The sequence below is a fragment of the Leuciscus leuciscus genome (genome assembly GCF_965113295.1).
Source record: "Leuciscus leuciscus genome assembly, chromosome: 4".
Taxonomy (NCBI): domain Eukaryota; kingdom Metazoa; phylum Chordata; class Actinopteri; order Cypriniformes; family Leuciscidae; genus Leuciscus; species Leuciscus leuciscus.
The window spans coordinates 23,888,585-23,910,940 of record NC_138728.1 but is presented as its reverse complement, the minus strand read 5'-3'; the positions used below and the strand labels follow the sequence as shown (position 1 = coordinate 23,910,940).

Genomic DNA, 22,356 nt, shown 5'->3' with positions numbered 1-22,356 from the left:
ATTTTTAGCATTTAGTCATTTATTTGTAATAAACACTTTAAGTGGGCTATTTAAAAATGGTTATTTATATGTTAAATTATGTTTTTAAAACATAAGCGCAGAGTGTTACGTAGTCTATTGTGTGTATGTCGAATGAATTTGTCCGCAGCTGCTCCAAAAAAACAAAAAACTGTCAGTGTTTTGTAAGGAACAGGCAAATATGTAAAATATAGCAGGAGACATTTTAATTGTTTACTATTAAAACAGTTATTTTTTATGTCAGTGTCGGCTAGACAGATGAAGTTGACAACTCGCGATCTTCGCAGCGCCAGAGGGAAATGCACATTTGAATTACATAAGCAACGCAGTCTGTTTTCTTTCGTTTTGAATTGTTCTGCTTAAAAGTAGACATTTCAAGCTATCTATATGTCTCAGGTCTGTGAGGCAATAGGCTACCTTATAGGCCCACGCTGAGTTTCGGTTCATTTATGAGACGAGCTCCAGCCCAGCAAACACAGAACGTTCCCCTAACGTTCCCGTTTGGTTCCCATTTGGTTATTTTTTTGGGAACCAAACAAGAACGTTCTGGGAACGTTCCCTGTAGGTTATTTTTAGGATCTATGTTTATAACATTAAGGGAACGTTCCCAGAACGTTCCCTGTAGGTTATTTTTAGGTTTAAATTTATAACCTAAAGAGAACGTTCTGGGAACATTCCCTGTAGGTTATTTTTAGGATCTATTTTTATAACTTTAAGGGAACGTTCCCAGAACGTTCCCTGTAGGTTATTTTTAGGTTTAATTTTATAACCTAAAGAGAACGTTCTGGGAACGTTCCCTGTAGGTTATTTTTAGGTTCTATCTGCATAACTTTAAGAGAACGTTCCCAGAACGTTCCCTGTAGGTTATTTTTTAGGTTTAATTTTATAACCTAAAGAGAACGTTCTGGGAACGTTCCCTGCAGGTTATTTTTAAGTTCTATTTTTATAACTTTTTATAACCTCCAAATCCGAGACCATGGTCCTCAGTCGGAAAAGGGTGGTTTGCCCACTTCAGGTTGGTTCAGTTCCTGCCTCAAGTGGAGGAGTTTAAGTATCTTGGGGTCTTGTTCGCGAGTGAGGGAAGGATGGAACGGGAGATTGACAGACGGATCGGTGCAGCTTCTGCAGTAATGCGGTCGATGTACCGGTCTGTCGTGGTGACGTCCAACCAAGTTTTATAACTTTAAGGGAACGTTCCCAGAACGTTCCCTGTAGGTTATTTTTAGGTTTAATTTAATTTTAATTTTAATTTAATTTAATTTCTTAAACCAATTGAATGGTTTGCAATGTTTTGTGCTTTAACACCATTTATCAAATGCTTAATTAAATGACCATTATCAGGCAGTAGATAATGCCTAAGTAATCAATAACTTTGCTCATTGGTAGGCAGTCTTTTTTAGTTAATTATTTTTAGGTTTTATTTGTATAACCTAAAGAGAACGTTCTGGGAACGTTCTCTGCAGGTTATTATTTTAATATCACTTAACAGGCAGATTACCAACTGACAACGTCGTCAGTACGGTCCCCTAAGGTTATAAGATAACCAACAACGTTCAGATCTATTCGCAATAACTTTTTATTAATGATATTTTAAATTATGTTATACATTTTAATTCTATATGTTTATTTAAATGCTGCGTGACTTTGAAGTGTTTTAATGCGCATGCGCGGAATCAAACACTGGAGTGCGCACGTGTGCTGCGCGAGAGCAGATGGAAACCAGAAACGTCATCAACAACTGACAAACAACAAAACTCCCGTCTGTCGCGGTTGGTTTCACTGCTTTCAGGTAAGTTTAGTCAACAAAATCTCACAAATAATACACACAAACGTCCCTGACACATTTCTTACGTGTAATTGACACGCTTCTGTTGAATATTTACTTTAAAGAAATGGTTTTGTGTCTTTGAAAAAGTCCGTTAGCATCTAAGCTAACCGGTTTCAGAAGAGAACGTTAGGCCTAAGTTACGTTAAGTTAAGGTCTTATTTATGAAAGTTTGGGTTCTCTTACGAGAGTCCTCTCGTACTGCGTTTTGTAAAAACGCTACGGGAAAAGTCTCTTTTCACGAAATACTGAAGCAAAAAATTATCCTTAATTTTCATACATGTAAAGCGCGTTGCGGCAGTGCTTAGCTATGGCGAGACGGCTCGCTCGCTCATTGGCTGCTCTGCAGCAACTGCATAAGCCTATCGAGCGAGGCCTGAGGTGACGTCAGGCCAATGAGGACGCTTCGCGCCCTCCAAGCCATTTCCCGCCGAGACGGGTGTGGCTAGCCTCTATATAAGGAGCTCGAGAAGGCTGATTCACTTGATTTTCATCTCTTCAGCGAAGCTCTCGCATCGCTGGATCACGAGGAAGCAAGCGTCGTTTGAGGCAAGCACTTCAGCGGGACGAGCCACTCGAAGCTGCTGGCAACGCCGCCTTCTACAGCCGTACCTGCTGCGCTTTCCGGCGCTATATCCTTTATTACTCTGTTCTTGTGTGTGTGTGTGTGTGTTCGCCCCGCGACACTCACCCCCTAAAAGAGCTGCGTCTTTTTCAAGATGCCTTCATGTGGCTCGTGCCGAGCCCCACTCGCCCAGGGAGACCAACATATCATCTGCGTTTCCTGTTTGGGTGAGAGCCATGCAGCACTCGCGCTCGCTGACGGCGGCTGCCCTCACTGCGACCTTTTGCCGATGGTGACTCTGCGGACTCGCCTGGCATCCTTCTCAGAGTCTGCATTCCCCGCCGCGCTGCCGCGCCGTAAGAAGCGCCGCTCGCAGCGGGCCCCGGAACCCGCTCCAGCCCGACCAAGCTCGCCGGTTCGCCCGCCTGCTTCACCGGCTTCTCCTGTTTCACTTCCTGATGCTCAGCGCCCGCAGTCTGCCGCCGCTTCATCAGAGGAAGTCGTTTCCGAGGCCGCGTCGGGAGAGAAGGATTCCTGCTCTCCGCCAGCTTCAGGCAGCGAGGACTGGGCGAGCTCTGAGGACCTCGCGCCTCCTGCCCGCAAGCCCACTGGCCTCGAGTGGTCTGCACCGGAACTCCCCTCTCGTACCCGGCTGGATGGTAGCTTCCTCCCTGGTGAGCGCACTTCTCCGGAATCTAAGCCCGCCCCCTTTCTTCCTGAGCTTCATGAAGAAGTGGCGAAGGCTTGGAATGCGCCTTACTCTGCGCGAACGCGCTCGTCTGTGTCGCCAGCATTTTCCTCCCTGGATAATGCGAAGGAACGAGGCTACCTTTCACTTCCGCCGGTGGAACAGGCGATAGCGACCCACCTTTGCCCGCCCTCTGCTGGACGGCGGACTAAACCGGTGTTGCCTTCCAAAGCCTGCCGCATGACGTCGACGCTGCTCGCGCGAATTTTCTCCGCCGCTGGGCAGGCTGCGTCAGCACTACACACCATGGCTACGCTGCAGATATTCCAGGGTGATCTCCTCCGTAAGTTGGATGAGATGGGACCGGAAGCTATCTGCATCGCGGATCTGAGGAGCGCTTCGGATCTAACACTCCGCGCTACCAAGTCTGCTGCACAGGCCATGGGAAGATGTATGGCTTCCGCCACTGTTGCTGAGAGACATCTATGGCTTACGCTCACGGAGATGGCTGATTCCGAGCGCAACGCGTTTCTCGACGCCCCGCTGTCTTCCACTGGCCTTTTCGGTTCTTCTCTCTCCGAGTTTGTGGAGAGATTTACCGAGGCCCAGAAAGCGTCTCAGGCCTTCAAGCACTTCCTGCCGAAGCGCTCCGGTTCTGCAGCGAGTCGCGAAAAACAGACTCCGCGGAGCTCTCAGCATCAACCCCCGCCTTCCGCCACATCTTCACAGCAGCGACAGCAGCGACAGCAGCACAGCTCTAGGTCCCGCTCTCGCTCTACCAGCCGACGCCCCGCTCAGCGCGGGCCACGACCGAGGATTGTGGTGAAGCCGGAAGCCCCGAAGAAGTCCTAGCACTCCTAGGGAAGCGCAGGTGTGTGAGTCCCGCTGCGGCCGGTCTCTCACCCAAGCGCACCGCTGTTTCAGTCCCAAGACTCGCGACTGTTCCAGCGTTTTCTGCAAGACACAAGCCTGCACAGTTGCCCGCTCGCCTGCACACAAAAGCCGTTTTCACGGCTACCCAGATATATCCCGAAAAGAGTGTATTTTCTGGTGTCCCGGCCACGGCCGATGGTGCTATAAATGTAGTGTCGATGCCCACTCCTCAGTGCCCATCCCTACACACAAGCACAGCCCTTCACTTAGGGCTCGCGCACATAAAATCGACTCAGGTCGATTGCGCTTCCAATATAGTGAAAGTGCCCACTTCCCAGTGCCCACATACACTATGTCTCACAGACCACAGGCTCTCTGTAAAAACGAAACCTGTGCGCGCTCGCTCTGCTCAGGCAGGCAGCGCGTCCAAAGCAGTGAATGTGCCCGCTCCCCGCCCACAGTTACTCGCAGACATGAGTCCCGCGGGGCTCGCTCAGCCCTCCCTCACTCAGTTAAGCACTGTAGTAAGGCCGAGGACGAGCAGAGCGCTGCCCGCTGTATTAAGCGCGCCCCTCGCCTCGAATGCCACAGGCATAACGCCTATGTTATCGCACCTCGAAGCACCTCTGTCGCACGGCGAACAGAGCGCGCTTCGCATCCAGCCCTTAGCCAGCCATGCAGAAGCATGGGCAGCGCTTCCAGGGGTTTCGGACTGGGTGCTAGGCATTATAAAGAGAGGCTTCTCGCTACAGTTTTGTCGACGCCCTCCCCGCTTCACAGCGCGCGTCGAGACTACGGTGAATTTAGAAGTAGCACACCTACTTCGCGCCGAAATATCAAAACTGATATGCAAGGGGGCGATAGAGCATGTACCCCTAGCTCAAAGCGAAGGGGGACTATACAGCAGATACTTTCTAGTCCCCAAAAAGGACGGTGGTATCAGACCCATACTGGATCTAAGACGGCTGAACAAAGCATTAGTGAAACGCAGTTTCAGAATGCTCACGACCAGGAAAATCCTCGCGCAGGTTCGCCGAGGAGACTGGTTCATGTCAATAGATCTGAAGGACGCGTATTTTCAAATACAGATAGCGTCACATCACAGGCGATACTTGAGATTCGCCTTCGAGGGTCAGATATACCAGTATACAGTCCTTCCGTTCGGCTTGTCCCTGGCACCTCGTACATTTACGAAATGCATGGACGCGGCGCTCGCTCCTCTCAGACTCAGAGGCATGCGAGAGCTGAACTATTTGGACGACTGGCTGATCCTAGCTCAATCACGATCACAGCTCGTGGAGCACAGAACCATTTTACTCGATCACCTCGAGAATCTTGGTATCACGGTCAATTGGACGAAGAGTTCACTGAACCCCAGTCAAACGATTTCGTTTCTGGGTACCATTCTGGACTCACAGTCTATGACAGCGCGGCTGTCGCCACAGCGCGTGCTGCACATTCAGCGCGTGGCGAGATCTTTCCGCTGCGGCGCGTCTACCCCGCTCAGGACGTTTCAAAGGATGCTAGGTCTCATGGCCTCAGCATCACCGGTTCTCCAGCTGGGCTTGCTCCGCATGCGCCCTCTGCAGTTCTGGTTGAAAGTGCGAGTTCCGCGCGGAGCGTGGGTGTCCGGCCGGTTGCGTCTCAAGGTCAATCAGAGCTGTGTCACAGCCCTGATACCTTGGTTGGCGGACGACTGGTACCGATCAGGTGTAAGCCTGGGGACTTCCTCGGGAGTGAGGATGGTGTCGACCGACGCATCCACCTCGGGATGGGGAGCGCTGCTCGAGGGCAGACCGTTCTTCGGCCTGTGGTCGAAACGAGAAAAGCTCCAACACATCAACTGCCTGGAAATGCTGGCAGTGCACAATGCGCTAACGCGCTTTTATCCCCAAATCAAGGACCAACACGTTGTAGTCCGTTCGGACAACACGGCCGTGGTGTCCTATATAAATCGCCAGGGCGGTCTGAGATCCACATCCCTGTACAGGCTGGCGAAACGCCTCCTAATATGGGCTCAGCACAATTTGCGCTCGCTGAGAGCAGTGCATGTGCCTGGGCTCCAGAATGTGGGCCCAGACAGACTGTCCAGGAACAACATTCCCCTGGGCGAATGGTCTCTACACCCACAAACAGTCCGGCTGTTGTGGGAGAGATTCGGCAGAGCGGAGGTGGACCTATTCGCGTCCCGCGAAAACGCTCATTGCCCCGTGTTCTTTTCCAAGAACGACAGCGCGCTGTCCCACATGTGGCCGCGCTGCCCGCTTTATGCCTTTCCCCCCGTCTCCCTCCTGCCTCAGGTGTTAGAGCGAGTCAAGGAAACGAAATGCTCAATGCTGCTTGTAGCACCGTTCTGGAAGAACCAAGCATGGTTCCCAGTCCTGATGCAGCTAGCAGACATCGCTCCATGGCCAGTGCCATTGAGGAGAGATCTCCTCTCGCAGGCCGGGGGCTCGATTTGGCACCCGCACCCGGAGCTGTGGTCGCTTCACGTGTGGGCGCTCAACGGTTATCCGTTGACCTCGCAGAGGGAGTGATAAACACCATCACTCAGGCCAGAGCGCCGTCGACTCGGCGGCTTAATGCCTCGAAGTGGTCGGTTTTCTCCGGCTGGTGTACAGCTCGGAGCATATCACCTCTCGATTGTGAGGTGACGGAGGTTCTCTCCTTCCTACAGGAGCTGTTGGATAAGGGCAGATCCCCTTCCACGCTCAAAGTTTATGTGGCGGCTATTACAGCGTTCTCTGGAACAACGCTGGGGCAGTCTCTAGGAAGGAACGATTTAGTCATCCGCTTCCTCAGGGGAGCTAGGAGGCTAAATCCTCCCAGACCTCCTTCAGTCCCTATGTGGGACCTTTCTACGGTTTTGGCGGCCATGAAAGGTGCCCCTTTCGAGCCTATCCAATCTATTAGCCTCAAACATTTGTCTTTCAAAACAGTGTTCTTGATGGCTCTCGCTTCAGTGAAGCGCATAGGCGACCTGCACGCGCTCTCTGTGAGCCCAGCGTGCTTAGAGTTTGGACCTAACGACTCTAAAGTCATACTCAAACCTAAGCATGGCTATGTGCCAAAATCCCTCAACACACCATTTCGGGCTCAGGTTATCTCCCTGTCTGCCCTGCCGGGATCAAGTGAGGAAGGGGACTCAAGTTTTCTTTGCCCCATTAGGGCTTTAAGAGCTTACGTGTCCCGCTCTGCTGTCTTCAGACAGACTGAGCAGCTCTTTGTCTCGTTCAGTGGACGTTCCAAGGGAATGGCTGTTTCGAAACAGAGCTTATCCAGATGGATAGTTGACGCCATAGCGCTGGCTTATACTGCCAAGGGCCTCCAGTGCCCGTTGGGAGTTAGAGCGCACTCCACAAGGGGTGTTGCCTCCTCGTGGGCTTGGTCCAGCGGGATTTCCTTACAGGATATATGTACGGCGGCGGGCTGGGCCTCGCCGTCTACATTTATTAGGTTTTACAACCTAGAGGTTCCCGCCTTGCAGGCTAAGCTACTATCGGTGTAGCCGATTCAGCTGTCTAACTAGAACACTGAAATCGCATGCGCAACGCACTGCCGACTGTCTTATGGGCAGAACTGTGTAAGACCCACATTTCCCACATTTAGCTCAGGTTTCCCCACCCTGTCTATGTGATGTCATATTCGCGTCTGCTGACGCAACCTTATAAGGACAGAGGAATCCCCTCTTGTCTCTAGACTCTCTCCGTGAGGTCATGTTTTACGTCCGCGGACGTCACAATATAGGGAATTATGTAGTCCCAGACTCTTTGTGAGTCTATCTGGTGATTATGCACTGTACACCTGGTTTGCTTCCAGTGATCGGTGTCTTTATCCCAGCACGCACGGCGTTTTACAAGGGGTTCCCGTAGCGTTTTTACAAAACGCAGTACGAGAGGACTCTCGTAAGAGAACGTACTCGGTTACTAACGTAACCTCGGTTCTTTCTAGAAGAGGGAACGAGTACTGCGTTCTCTGCCGTGCGTACGGTTCACTCTGGTTCGCTTCGGCGATGAAAATCAAGTGAATCAGCCTTCTCGAGCTCCTTATATAGAGGCTAGCCACACCCGTCTCGGCGGGAAATGGCTAGGAGGGCGCGAAGCGTCCTCATTGGCCTGACGTCACCTCAGGCCTCGCTCGATAGGCTTATGCAGTTGCTGCAGAGCAGCCAATGAGCGAGCGAGCCGTCTCGCCATAGCTAAGCACTGCCGCAACGCGCTTTACATGTATGAAAATTAAGGATAATTTTTTGCTTCAGTATTTCGTGAAAAGAGACTTTTCCCGTAGCGTTTTTACAAAACGCAGTACTCGTTCCCTCTTCTAGAGAGAACCGAGGTTACGTTAGTAACCGAGTACGTTTTTAAACACATATTTAGTGTAGATAACAGTTTTTTTTATAGTTTTGCTGGTAATTTGTCAATGGGTGATTGGAAGTAAGCTAATTTATTTAACCTAAAAGAATGCACTGTATTGTTAACTTAATCAGTGACGTCACTTACCAATATTGCTAAAATGTGATTTCAGAATAGCGAGAGTGAAAAAAAATCCTCTACAACAAGGGGTGAGTTATTGTTTAATCATGATAATAATTCCATATGCATTTATTTCACAATATATTATCTTAAGATTTTTATATATTTATCTTTTCTGCATTTCACCTCTGTTCTAGCTTGGTTCCTTTTATTAAACCAATCCCATGTAATATTGTTGGCTCTGTGACAAATAGCTTATTATGTTCCTAGATCATCATGCTGTGATGGCCTGCTGCACCCCCTGTCCAAGACAATCTCCACGGCTATGAACCATATGACTAGTAAGCAAAACCACCTCAAACATACAGTGCACTACTGTTCAAAGGTTTGGGGTCTGTAAGATTTATGCTTATGAAATAAGTCTCACATTTTAAAATCATTAACCCCAGGGTTTTTCAGTGAGATTGTCCTTGAGAAGCCTGTAGGCTAAATAATCAGCTAAATAATAGGCGACTAATACAATATTATAATGGTCATAGTTATAATAATAATTCATTTAACTATTATGATAACATGATATCCTGATCATTAGTATATTTTATTTTATTTCTTTAGGTCTGTTTTGAATTATGTTGGCCAATGAGACTGACACCATACTGTCCAACTCAAAGGTATTTATGTATTTGTATGTTTTTTTTTTATTGATCAATACTGAAATTCTTTGTACTTTTAAATGCTGAATGTGGTTCAGGGGGTCGACAACTTTAGGCAGTTATTTTTCACAGATATCTTGGGCAGCTGTGGCTCATACTCTTAGCCTTTAAAAATGTTTGAATTGATCTCCCCAATGCAATATCAGGGGGTAAATATATCATTAGAGTTCTTAAAGTTATGGCTTTGCTCTTGTTACCAGATGAGATATAATCCCTATTGTTTGGCCCTGTGATTCTTCAGGACAAGACCTTGATGCCATCCATAGTCAGTAGATGAAGAAGGTAAGTTTAGCCCATCTTGTCAAAATGCCCATCTTGGCGAGTTTCCTCGTAAACAGTCTTGTGTGTTTTAAACAGAAAGAAAACAGATGCGTGTCATTTATATTAGGTCTGCGCATTCGTCTTAAAGGGACAGTAGCCTAACGTACCCGCAGCTGTTTGTGTCGCCAATGGTGATCAAACATCAAAAGAGAAAATGACTTGTAGCTTTAGCAAAGATACATTTAATTAATTTATAGTTATTTTATTTTTACAGTGAAGACTTATTTTACATTTTGATAATTCAATTTCTGTACCTGATGTTTTCAGATTTAACTGAAAAACATAATGCACTGCTTATTTCAACTGTATTTTTCTTCTATTGTATTTATCAATGCTTGTTATCTATTGTAATTTTCTATGCAGGTTCACTCCTCTACAAAATCCCCCCAATAGGGGTTATGCGGAGCGCCCAGCGGTCGAACCGGAAAGAGGTCTAAGCATTTCTGCTTTTCACTTCCGTACACATCTGCAGCGGTAGGTGATCTCGGTTTACTGTTAATTTTCGCTTATTACACTAAAATTCTTATTTCTGTTTTAATTAAAATGTCACGAATGCTAAAATATCAGAAAAGGGAACATCCGAACAGCAGTTTTTGTTGTGTGCCGATCTGCTCTATGTCGGGGAAAATGAGTAGTACAGAAGTACAAATGGGTTCTGTACTCATCAAGTGACATCAACATTCGCGTCAGCAGTAGCATTCGCCATCAGGCAAATGTTATTTAAATAAACTCCTGATGTACTTACAAACTTTCCAATGCCTGGTTTAATGAGTACAGAACCTATTTGTACTACTGTAGAAGTTTGGTACCATTCTGGGCATTATTAGTGGGGTAATTTACCAGATACAAACCTGGAGCCGCGCATGCACTAAACCATACGGCTGATATCTCTAAATAAACTCTACATTTTTCAATATTGTGGAGCCCTAATATTGAGCATATCTTAAAGTGAACTTGGAATGATAATTTGTGATACCAGATGAGATGTATGTATGATAGATTTTGAACTGTAATATATATATATATTTTTTCAGGTTTTCTGGGATCCCAGCGGAAGGCATCAAGGCATCAGATGTTGGCCTGGACAGATGTTCCTGTAAACTACACCGACCTTTGCTTTTGCATGGATGGCTGATTATTACCATGTTCTGTGAGGGCATTATTATAGCAAAACTGAGCACCTGTGACAGTGGAATTTGTAGGTGTAAAGTCACAAAAAAAAAAAAAATTGATAGTAGTTTCAAACTTTTTTTCTCTTTCTCTCTCATAAACAACACAGCAGTTACAGGTTTTCAAATTCTTCATTGGAGGTGAGACTTATACGTTATATGTAGAGCGAATTCGCAGGTCAGAGTTCACTAGACTTGAATATTATTTTCTCTATTTTTTATTTGACTTCAGAGTCGAAAGTGGGCTTAAAGGGTACATAGGCTTAATGGGTATCCTTACCCCTATATAAAACATTCCTTTTTTGATTTGTAGTCTGAAATAATAAATAGTGCAATATAAATAAATGCAATGTAGTGTTTTCAAATATATACATTTTTCTATACACATTGATGCTGAAATATCTGAATAAATACACGATACACGTACACTCGACGCAGAAGTATAAATTGTATACCCCCGGACCCCCCTAGGGAGAGCCCCCCCACATAATAAATCCCAATTTAACCCCTGGTTGCAGGCATATATTGTGTTCTCAGATAAGTCAAATATATGTATAGATATATGTCATGCTATTCAAAATATAAGTACATATATGGCCATATATTACATTTTTGTATGGGGAAGCACACACAAAAAAAAAAAAAAAAAAAATCGGAGGGTTCTGTTAGAAATGGTATTCTCATTTTCAGTTATTTTATACATTTGAAATATAAAATCGGTTGATACAAATTGGGCCTGAAATTTTATACAAATGATTGATTTTTATTTTATTTTGCAGTATTATTGGATTCGGATGAGAATATCAGGGGTAATCGTTTTCTCTTAATTTATAATTGCAGTTTAAAAATTAAATTCTTTAAATTTATATATTTTATTTTACATTACCTCTGTATAAGCGTCAAGATATAACGTTACCCCCTTCAATAATGTACGAAGGAAGCTGCAGCCCATTGAGGACACCAGCATGTTGCACAATACTGGTGAGTACTGATGACAACTTAAACATAATATTGTGTTGTGTACAACATAAGTCACAGGCTTATTCATGTGTTTTATCTAATAAAGATTGTGCCATGTCTAGCCAAGTGGAGCATCCTGGCAGTGAAATGTCCACTCCTGGTAAGTACTTTTCCCCCTGCACAAAACATTGCTCTGCACAAAGTCACACTCCATTCAAGACAAGTAGTTTTTTACTGCTTGTGAATAATCTATTTTAAATATATACAGTGCTGGTCAGAGTTATTTAAGCCGCTTAATTAAGAGTGAGAACCTACTCATCTTGAATGGACAAAAAAGCTAAAGTTTTAGTTTCATCTTTCCATAGAACATTTGAAAAGTAACTGACACTACTGGAACTTCAAACGGGCAGCGTTCTATGGTCAGAGTCTGGTCGTCCCTGCCCGTTTGAAGTTCCAGTAGTGTCAGTTACTTTTCAAACGTTCTATGGAAAGATGAATTTCGACCAGGAACTAATGTGGAGGTACTATCTGCAATGGAAAACGGAGCGAAAAGCGAGCCGAGCTGAGTCGAGTCGAGTCGAGGCGAGCCGAGGTGAGCTGGTACTTTGTAGTGGAAAAGCGCCATATCTGCAATGGAAAACGGAGCGAAAAGCGAGCCGAGTTGAGCTGGTACTGGTAATGGAAAAGCGCCAAAACATTCGCTCGACTCGAGCTGGTACTGGTAATGGAAAAGCGCCATAAAACATTCGCTTTTTTTAGTCCATTCAAGATGAGTAGCCAGGTTCTTCTCACTCTTAATTAAGCGTAGTAATGACTCCAGTATTTCATTATTAATTTAGTATAGGCAACATGACCGTACTTACTGGCTGACTCATGTGTTTCAGACTCTAAGTCAAACTTTGAATGTCTTGTTGAAGCCTTCTCTGACCCGGAGAAATGTGCAGCCAGATTTCAGCGCAAGGAAATTTCCAGTGAGTATTCACTTTATCTGTTGCCCCAACCTTTATTTCTTTTTTCAGTGGAAAATAAATTTAGTTTTGAGGAATAACATTTCAGTATTTTTCTACAGAGATTGGACTTTAATGGCAACCAACAATCCCAATGTTCAAAGAAGGTTCAAATGTCTGTAATGCCAGCAGACTAGCACAAGACAAACAATTGTTTAAAAAATACATAAATGTGTATATATAATTTTAGAAAATGACAGATGGTTTTGCTAGATAAGAACCTGATTTCTCGACTGGGATTGTGTAGAGACTCTGAAGCTGCATTGAGAAGGACATTTGAACCGTCTTGGAACATTGAGATCTTTGGTTGCCATTAAAGTATATGCCATTAAAAATATGGAAATGTTTTCCTTAAACTTAATTTATTTTCCACTGAGGAAAGACAGACATGGATATCTTGTCACTCAGTGTGAGTAAATTATCAGGAAATTTTCATTTTGAGGTGAACTAATCCTTTAAGGCTGATTTATACTTTTGCGTCAGACCGAAGCCCGAGCCTCTACGCTATAGGCTACACTGTTTCATTTATACTTCTGCATTGTTGTCCCTGTTGACGCACAATTACACATGCAGAAAGAAGCCTGTGAAACCCGAGGGAGGCGTTCTAGACCAATCACAGCGCTTCCGTCCACGTAAAATTTACGCATTGTTACATTTTGGGAGAGGTGCCCATCAGGGTGTGCTAAAGGGTACGCTATGTACACAGCCTACTCTGTAGCTACAGCGGGAGGTCGACGCATAACTATAAATTGGTCTTTACTTACTGCTTGAGAATCAAGTTTGGTAACAGTTTATTTTATTGGCTTAATGACATGTTTCAGACAGTCTTGCTTAGAAGAGCAGAGTGTGGCAATTCTTACCTTTTTGTTTGATTTCAATAATTGTACATTTTTGAATATTTGTTTTTTTCGCCCTTAAGATGCTATCGCACCTCTGAGCAAAGACCTGTTGACACCCAGTAAGTATTCATCTCATCGGTCACTTTTGTATTTTGTCAGGCCTAAAATAGATCCGTTATAGATACCGATCTTAATCATACATTTTGTTTTCAGAGTAACCTTGCCTCATAACGAGGGCGTAACCTCACATTTACTCGGAGCTATGTCTGCAAGTCCAGATTTTCATGACGCTGATCATGACAACATTGTGTGTAAGTAACTTTTACTATTTTCTTCTTGTTTCATTTTACTGTGACTTGCTGTAGACATACTACGAGACAGTACGCAGGAACTTCAGGTACAAACAACCAGATGTTGACACCCAGTAAGTATTCATCTCATCGGTCACTTTTGTATTTTGTCAGGCCTTGTGAAATGTAAGAATATTCTGTTTTTCATGATTTCATCATAAAGCAAGAGGTCATGGGATTGATGGCTATTATTTGTTTAATAATTGTAAATAATCCTGTAATTTACAGGAAGCAGTATATGCCATCTTCACAACTCTGAGACAAATTGTGGGCGCTACGAACTGGATCAAGGTAAAAAAAAAAAAAAAAAGAATCTTAAATTCTTTTATTTTTTTACTTTCATAAAAACTTAAACATTTTAAAGGTAAGATTCAAAGAATATGCTTTCATTCTCTTGTATAAGAAAATAGATCCGTTATAGTTTACGATCTTAATCATACATTTTGTTTCCATAGAGTAACCTCGCCTCATAACGAGGGCGTAACCTCACATTTACTCAGAGCTATGTCTGCAAGTCCAGATTTTCATGACGCTGATCATGACGACATTGTAAGTAACTTTTACTATTTTCTCCTTGTTTCATTTTACTGTGACTTGCGTTGTTTTTATTCATATCACTCTCATTTAATTGTTTTCCAGCTGCCTGTAAGACGTACTACGAGACAGTACGCAGGAGCTTCAGGTACAAACAACCAGATCTGGCATTGCAGAAGCTGTGAAGAGTTCAGCTCGGAGTCAAGCGAGAAGAAAGAGGGTACGATTTTTTGTCAATGTGACACTTTTTCACGTGCATTAATAGATGTTTTGTGTCCATACACAGTGCATCACAGTACTGATTGTCTGTATTGGTTGTTTTTACAGCTGCTAGAAGCGAGACGGTGTGCTAGGTGAGGATGACGTGGGCATTTGGAAGTGCGCCACCATAGATCTGATGTCCGATGAAGTTCAACCACCAGCCAGGAGCTCACAGAGCTCTGTGCTACGCTGCAGTCGAGATTAGAGGTGACTCCTAAATACAGGGCAACACACCACAGACGTTTTCAAAGTGGATCGAATTCAGAGAGAACGCCGCTAGTCACCTACAGCTCCGAAGATGAAAACAAATTTTCCTTTCCTTTATAAATTCATGTCCTTGATGGTAATAATAGTGTAGTCCATAGGTTAACAATGACATGAATATACCACAGAATAGCATATTATGAATATAAAAAAACAATTTATATATCATAATTTATATAAATATTATAATTTTTTGAATTTATGAATATAAAAAAATAATTTATATATTATTATTTATATGAATATTATAATTTTTTGAATTTATAATGAGCGAGGGTGACCAATAGTAACAGATCTGCCAACCAATCACGAGTGATTTTTCTTGTTTAAACCACGTGGGTTCAACCAATAGTGAGTGAGGAAATTCAAGCCTTTCTCTGGCGGGAGCTGCTATTCATATGGTAATTAGAGCCATTCACACCTCCGGCGCGAGCGCTCTGCATACGTCATGGTTTGTTTCCGACAATATTCGGCACAGACGAACGCGACGTTCACAGGCTGTAAATTGTCGTTAACTGCCGAAAATTAGGGAGATTTACGGCCGTTTACGGGGTCGGTGGTAGGCCTCAATTTGGGGACAACCTATCAGAGTATGACACCGATTGGCCCATAGGTGGCGCTACAGCAACCAAAAGTTAAAAATTGCTCCTAACTCTTAGACCGTTTGTCCCAGGATCAAGTGTCTTATATCGTTGGAATCCTTGGCTCAAGGCAGACAAAATGGCTATCTCCGATTTGGATGTAGGCAGGGAAAATGTTCTGTTATGTCGAATTTTGTCCAAAACCTACTTTTGCAAACTAGTCCCTGGTTTTTCGCCCGATCGGAACCAAACCAGTCTAGGACAATTCTCTGGACTCTCTAGATCAATAATTATCGAAAAAAAGTTGAACTTTGGCATTTGGGTGGCTGTAACAGGGTCATTTAGAAAAGGGGGCGTGGCAAAATACACTCAAAAGCCTATAAATCCCAAAGGAAAACTCAGAACTTCACAAAAATTGATGAGCATATGTGTCAGAACATGGTGAGGAAGCATGCAGAGTTTCATGGAGATCGGACCATAGGTGGCGCTATAACTGGCAAAAAGCCTTCATTCTTATTAGGGGTTCAAGCATGAAATGCTGAAACCCTATTGTAATTGTAAGCATTTGTAAAACGCATCGTGCAGGACAAACCGTAAGGCCTGGAGACTTGAAACCCGGCCAAGATGGTAGGCCTCAATTTGGGGACAACCTATCAGAGTATGACACCGATTGGCCCATAGGTGGCGCTACAGCAACCAAAAGTACAAAATCGCCCATAACTCTTAGACCGTTTGTCTCAGGATCAAGTGTCTTATATCGTTGGAATCCTTGGCTCAAGGCGGACACACACATGCACACCACACACGCAAACACACACGCACACACACGCACACATAACATTCACAAACACACGCACGCACGCACACGAGCACACACACACACGAGCACACACACATAACATTCACACACACACACACGCACACACACACGCACACACGAGCACAAGCACGCACACACGAGCACACGCACGCACACACACGCGCACACGCACACACACACGAGCACACACACAAACATGTGTGTGTGTGCGTGCGTGCGTGTGTGTGCGTGCGTGTGTGCGTGTTATGTGTGTGTGTGCATGTGTGTGCGTGCGTGTGTTTGTGTGCGTGCGTGCGTGTGTGTGCATGTGTGTGCGTGTGTCTGTGTGTGCGTGAGTGCGTGTATGTGTGTATGTGTGCGTGTGTGTTGTTGCGCGTGTGTGTGTGTGCGCGTGCGTGCGAATGCGTGCGTGCGTGTGCGTGCGTGTGTCTGTGTGCATGTGTGAGTGCGTGTGCGTGTGTTTTTGCGCGTGCGCGAGTGTGTATGCGTGTCCTTGTGTGCGTGCGTGCTTGTGTGCGTGTGTGTGTGCGTGCGTGTGCATTTCATGCTTGAACCCCTAATAAGAATGAAGGCTTTTTGCCAGTTATAGCGCCACCTATAGTCCGATCTCCATGAAACTCTGCATGCTTCCTCACCATGTTCTGACACATATGCTCATAAATTTTTGTGAAGTTCTGAGTTTGCCTTTGGGATTTATAGGCTTTTGAGTGTATTTTGCCACGCCCCCTTTTCTAAATGACCCTGTTACAGCCACCCAAATGCCAAAGTTCAACTTTTTTTCGATAATTATTGATCTAGAGAGTCCAGAGTCTTGTCCTAGACTGGTTTGGTTCCGATCGGGCGAAAAACCAGGGACTAGTTTGCAAAAGTAGGTTTTGGACAAAATTCGACATAGCAGAACATTTTCCCTGCCTACATCCAAATCGGAGATAGCCATTTTGTCCGTCTTGAGCCAAGGATTCCAACGATATAAGACACTTGATCCTGGGACAAACGGTCTAAGAGTTATGAGCAATTTTGTACTTTTGGTTGCTGTAGCGCCACCTATGGGCCAATCGGTGTCATACTCTAATAGGTTGTCCCCAAATTGAGGCCTACCATCTTGGCCAGGTTTCAAGTCTCTAGGCCTTACAGTTTGTCCTGCACGATGCGTTTTACAAATGCTTACAATTACAATAGGGTTTCAGCATTTCATGCTTGAACCCCTAATAAGAATGAAGGATTTTTGCCAGTTATAGCGCCACCTATGGTCTGATCTCCATGAAACTCTGCAGGCTTCCTCACCATGTTCTGACACATATGCTCATAATTTTTTCTGAAGTTCTGAGTTTTCCTTTGGGATTTATAGGCTTTTGAGTGTATTTTGCCACGCCCCCTTTTTTAATTGACCCTGTTACAGCCACCCAAATGCCAAAGTTCAACTTTTTTTCGATAATTATTGATCTAGAGAGTCCAGAGACTTGTCCTACACTGGTTTGGTTCCGATCGGGCGAAAAAACAGGGACTAGTTTGCAAAAGTAGGTTTTGGACAAAATTCGACATAGCAGAACATTTTCCCTGCCTACATCCAAATCGGAGATAGCAATTTTGTCCGCCTTGAGCCAAGGATTCCGACGATATAAGACACTTGATCCTGGGACAAACGGTCTAAGAGTTATGAGCAATTTTGAACTTTTGGTTGCTGTAGGGCAGAGTTTCTTCAGAAAGTAAAAAAAAAAAAAAAAAAAAAAAAAAAACGCCCTATCTCGTCTGATCTCGGAAGCTAAGCAGTGTCGGGCCTGGTTGGATGGGAGACCGCCTGGGAATACCTGGTGCTGGAAGCATTTTTGGTTAAAAAAAAAAAAAAAAAAAAAAAATATGAGTCTAAAGCCCTATTCGCACGGGACTAGTATTATCTAGGGACCTCCGGTAATTTGTAATAATTGCAGAGGTCGTCTGTGATTTTTATCCCGTGCGAATCTGCCATGTCTGTAAAAATGTCTGTAAAAATTCCCCCGAAAATTACCTACCGTATTTCGGCCAACACAGGGGTCCTCTGATAATACCAGTCCCGTGCGAATCCCCATGTCTGTGATTTGGGCTGTTTTTCTGTGAGCCTATCGTTTCCTAAAGAATGTAATAACCATTATGGGCCGTTTAACAGTCCATTTTACGTCTGTATTAAAACTATATTAACAATAAAATCTCTCGATATGCTCTACTCCAATCCGATTATAGTTTTTCTCCAATAAAAACTATGAAGTGCTGCAAAAGAGAAAACAAACTACAGAAGACGTGATCTGGAAGCTCAACTCGGACCGTTGTCATGGAAACGTGAAATTAAGTATTTTGGCGCAACATGGAAGCTCTTTTGGAAAGTTTGGACGCTTTTTGTGGTAGTGTAATTTAGTAGTCTGTATCGTGGAGCATTTCTTTGTCTCACACGGCCTCTAAAGACGTCCATCCTGTAAGTATCTCAAGAAATCAAAGTGTGAAAGAGTAAAAATTATATAAAATGAAATAAACCAAATAAAATGAATAGAAAAACATGCCTATCGCGACGTTTCGGTATTTATAATACCTTCTTCAGGCAGGCTTGTTGTAAATATGGACAAAGAATAAAAGAAAAAGAAGATATATTATATATTTATACAATAATATCATATTCTATAATATATATAATATATTTCTCTAATAAATTGGTTTTAAATAAGTTCTTTTTTTTTAATTGCAATACTGCAGCGCGATCTTCGTTTCAGCACGTTCAGCTAGTGAAGTGTGAATGGGTGGGCGCACGCTGTAAAGTCCGTAAACTCGAGGGAATTACGAACATTTATTTGCCCGTGTGAATGAGCCACCAAAAACACAGAGGTCAGGGGGTAATTTCTTAATTACAGAGGTCCAGGGGTAATACTAATCCCGTGCGAATAGGGCTTAAGTCTGAGTTCAAAAAAACTGAAATAGTCTTAGTTTCTTCAAAAAGCCCAGTCTTGGGAGCAGAGTTTCTTCAGAAAGTCAAAAAAAAAAAAAGAACGCCCGATTTCGTCTGATCTCGGAAGCTAAGCAGTGTCGGGCCTGGTTGGATGGGAGACTGCCTGGGAATACCAGGTGCTGGAAGCATTTTTGGTAAAAAAAAATTAATAAAAAAAACGCCCGATCTCGGAAGCTAAGCAGTGTCGGGCCTGGTTGGATGGGAGACCGCCTGGGAATACCAGGTTCTGGAAGCATTTTTGGTAAAAAAAAAAATAAAAATAAATATGAGTCTAAGTCTGAGTTCAAAAAACGTCTCAGGTTACGTATGTAACCCTGGTTCCCTGAGAGGGAACGAGACGCTGCGTCGAGACGCGGTGGGAACGCTCTGCGTGATTGCGTCGTGAAGCACGTGTATAATCAGTCCAATTGAAAGACGAGACGTCATAGGCGGGTGACGTCATCGACCAGGAAGCTATAAAGCACCCCTGCGACAGACCGTGGCAGCTTCTGTAAGCCGAAGCAAGTCGATCACAGGCATGCAGGGAGTATGGCAAGGCGACGCAGCGTCTCGTTCCCTCTCAGGGAACCAGGGTTACATACATAACCTGAGACGTTCCCTTTCAAGGGAACTTCGAGCTGCGTCGAGACGCGGTGGGAACCCTATACAAATGCCTGTTCTGTATGAAGACCATGCGCATACTAGGAAACAAGCACCCTAGACCCTGGAGTGGAGCCTAGGTCCAAGTCATAAAATCTAACAAATGTATGCGGTGAGGACCTGCCTGCCGCATTACAGATGTCAGAGTGAAACTCCTGATAATAAAGCCTTAGAGGCAGCCATACTCCTGGTAGAATGGGCCGGGACAGCCAAAGGTGAAGGCTGTCCGGCCGCTTCATAAGCAAGTGAGATAGCCTCAACTACTCACTTGCTCATTATCTGTTTAGATGCAGGGCAACCTATCTTAGGTAACCTGAAGCAGACAAATAACTGCTCTTATATATATGCCACAGGTTGCAGCTCTGTGGACATAAGCATCCAAGAGCCCGGACAGGGCAAAACAGATTAAGTTCTTCCTGATCTGGCTTGTATTAAGGTGGAGCACAGAAGGCCTGCAGCACAAATGACCCACAAATTTAGTAGGAATACAACCCGGCAAGGGGTGAGGAAGACTATCACCATACCAGGTGCAAATCCAAGTACGTGCAGGCCCCAGCCTCAAGTACCACGGAGAAGATGAAATAAGGATCTCTCCTCAGAGATAACCCAGCAAAGAAACATTCATTGCAGAAATCAAGTACTGTACCATAGGGCAGATAGCAAGATTCAGAAGGCATTCTCCACACCAGGCAGAGAACAGTTTCCATTTCAATGCATATTCAGTCTTCTCGTGGAGGGAGCTCTAGACTGGAGTATGGTCTCCACGACCTCAGTCGAGAGACCTGAATCTATGAGCTGGGCCCCCTCAGAGGCCGAGCCCATAGTATCCATAACTCCGGAAGAGAGTAACTCCCAGGAGCAAAGATATCAGGAAATGCGTACAGGTGTAGCCTCAACCACACCTAATACGTTGCATCCAGTTCAAGCAGAGCTGGATGCATCAGGGAGCACCAAATGGGCAATGCGTTGTATAAACGATGCGAAAGGTAGACTTGAGTTTTGACCGAAGTTCTCCTAAAGGAGCTCCACCACCTTGGGGTGAAGTCCCCATTCCCCGGGCCTCAGCCCCTGCCTCAACAGGATATCTGCTCTGATATACGAGACCATCAGTGTGTTGTCCGGAAGGACAAGCACATGGTGACCTCTCAGGTCTGGCAGGAAGTATTTGAGAGCTCGAAATACCGCCATCATTTCTAGCCGATTTATGTGGCAAGAACGTTGATGGTCCTGCAAAGACCTTTCGCTGAGCGGCCACTCATGACCGCCCCCCATCCTGTGAGGGAAGCATCCGTCGAAAGCGTTACGCGTCGACAAGAAGCCCCCAGCACTGGGCCCTGGGCGAGGAACCAAGGTTTCTTCCACATGACCAAGGCACGAAGGCATCGCCGCGTGACCTTGATCGTGCGAAATGGATTTCCCCTCGGAGAAAACCCCTTGATCCTGAGCCACTGCAAAGGTCTCATGTACAAAAGGCCAAAAGTGATTACGTTGGACGCAGCTGCCATGAGCCCCAACAGTCTCTGAAACTGTTTCACAGTGAGTGACTGGCCTAGTTTTATCCCCTTTACGGCTGTGAGAATCGCAGAAATACGTGCAGGAGACAGATGTGCTTGCATTATTGTCGAATCCCATAAAACACCCAGAAAAGTGGTCCTCTGAGCTGGGAGGAGCACACTCTTCTTGGCGTTGAGCCACAACCCCAACCTCTTTATGTGAGACAGAACGACATCTCGATGCCGAACCGCCAACTGCTCGGACTGAGCTAAAATCAACCAATCGTAGATAAAGTATAATACGCGAATGCCCTGGAGTCTCAAAGGAGCCAGAGTTGCATCCACGCTTTTTTTAAAGATGCGGGGTGATAAACCTAGGCCGAAGGGAAGAACCCAATACTGGTATGCTTCGCCCCCGAAAGCAAACCTCAGGAACCTCCTGTGATATGAGGATGGATAGATAAGTAAGCGTCCTTGAAGTCTATTGTGACAAACCAGTCCTCGGACTGAATCTGTGACAATCATTTTAGCGTATAGCATACTTTGAACTTGAGATTCTGAAACCTGCTGTTTAATTGACGCAGGTCTAGAATAGGACGCAACCCCTCATCCTCTTTCGGAACAATGAAGTAACGGCTGTAAAACCCTGACTGTCTGCTGGGAGGAGAAACCCCTTCTATAGCTCCTTTTGCAGAAGTGTCAGTACTTCCTGCTCCATAACCAGAGCCTGCTCGGGGTCCACCACTGTGGGGAGGACCTCTAGAAATCTGTGCGGACGAGAACCGAACTGAATTCTGAAACCCTTTTCTAAAGTGTGCAGGACCCACTGAGAAATATATGGCAGTAGTTTCCACGCTGCCAGAAATTCTACTAGGAGAACCAGTCTCTCGAGACTGGCCTCTGGATTTGGTTGAACAGTCACTTTGGTGCCCTGAAGCGGCGAACCGGCAGGGAACAACCAAACTGACCGTTCTACGCCCCTCCTCGGAGGAT

The 22,356-nt window shown here is 45.0% G+C and overlaps 1 protein-coding gene and 1 long non-coding RNA gene across 2 annotated transcripts in view; both read left to right on the top strand.

The window, feature by feature from the left end:
* LOC309497214 (uncharacterized protein) overlaps positions 1–22,356 on the top strand; it is a 54,859-nt gene that overhangs the window by 11,685 nt on the left and 20,818 nt on the right. Inside the window, exons 2-9 of the mRNA XM_082167466.1 lie at positions 11,270–11,453; positions 11,542–11,625; positions 11,711–11,764; positions 12,489–12,575; positions 14,029–14,091; positions 14,256–14,353; positions 14,440–14,554; positions 14,662–14,802. Of these exons, the coding sequence (XP_082023592.1) occupies positions 11,397–11,453; positions 11,542–11,625; positions 11,711–11,764; positions 12,489–12,575; positions 14,029–14,091; positions 14,256–14,273 (363 nt within the window). The 5' untranslated portion in view covers positions 11,270–11,396 and the 3' untranslated portion in view covers positions 14,274–14,353; positions 14,440–14,554; positions 14,662–14,802. The remainder of the gene's footprint in view (positions 1–11,269; positions 11,454–11,541; positions 11,626–11,710; positions 11,765–12,488; positions 12,576–14,028; positions 14,092–14,255; positions 14,354–14,439; positions 14,555–14,661; positions 14,803–22,356) is intronic.
* LOC309497826 lies at positions 8,336–11,059 on the top strand. Its single transcript, XR_014205721.1, has 6 exons — positions 8,336–8,530; positions 8,712–8,782; positions 9,057–9,112; positions 9,355–9,436; positions 9,839–9,949; positions 10,510–11,059. It is a non-coding gene; the product is annotated as an uncharacterized lncRNA (long non-coding RNA).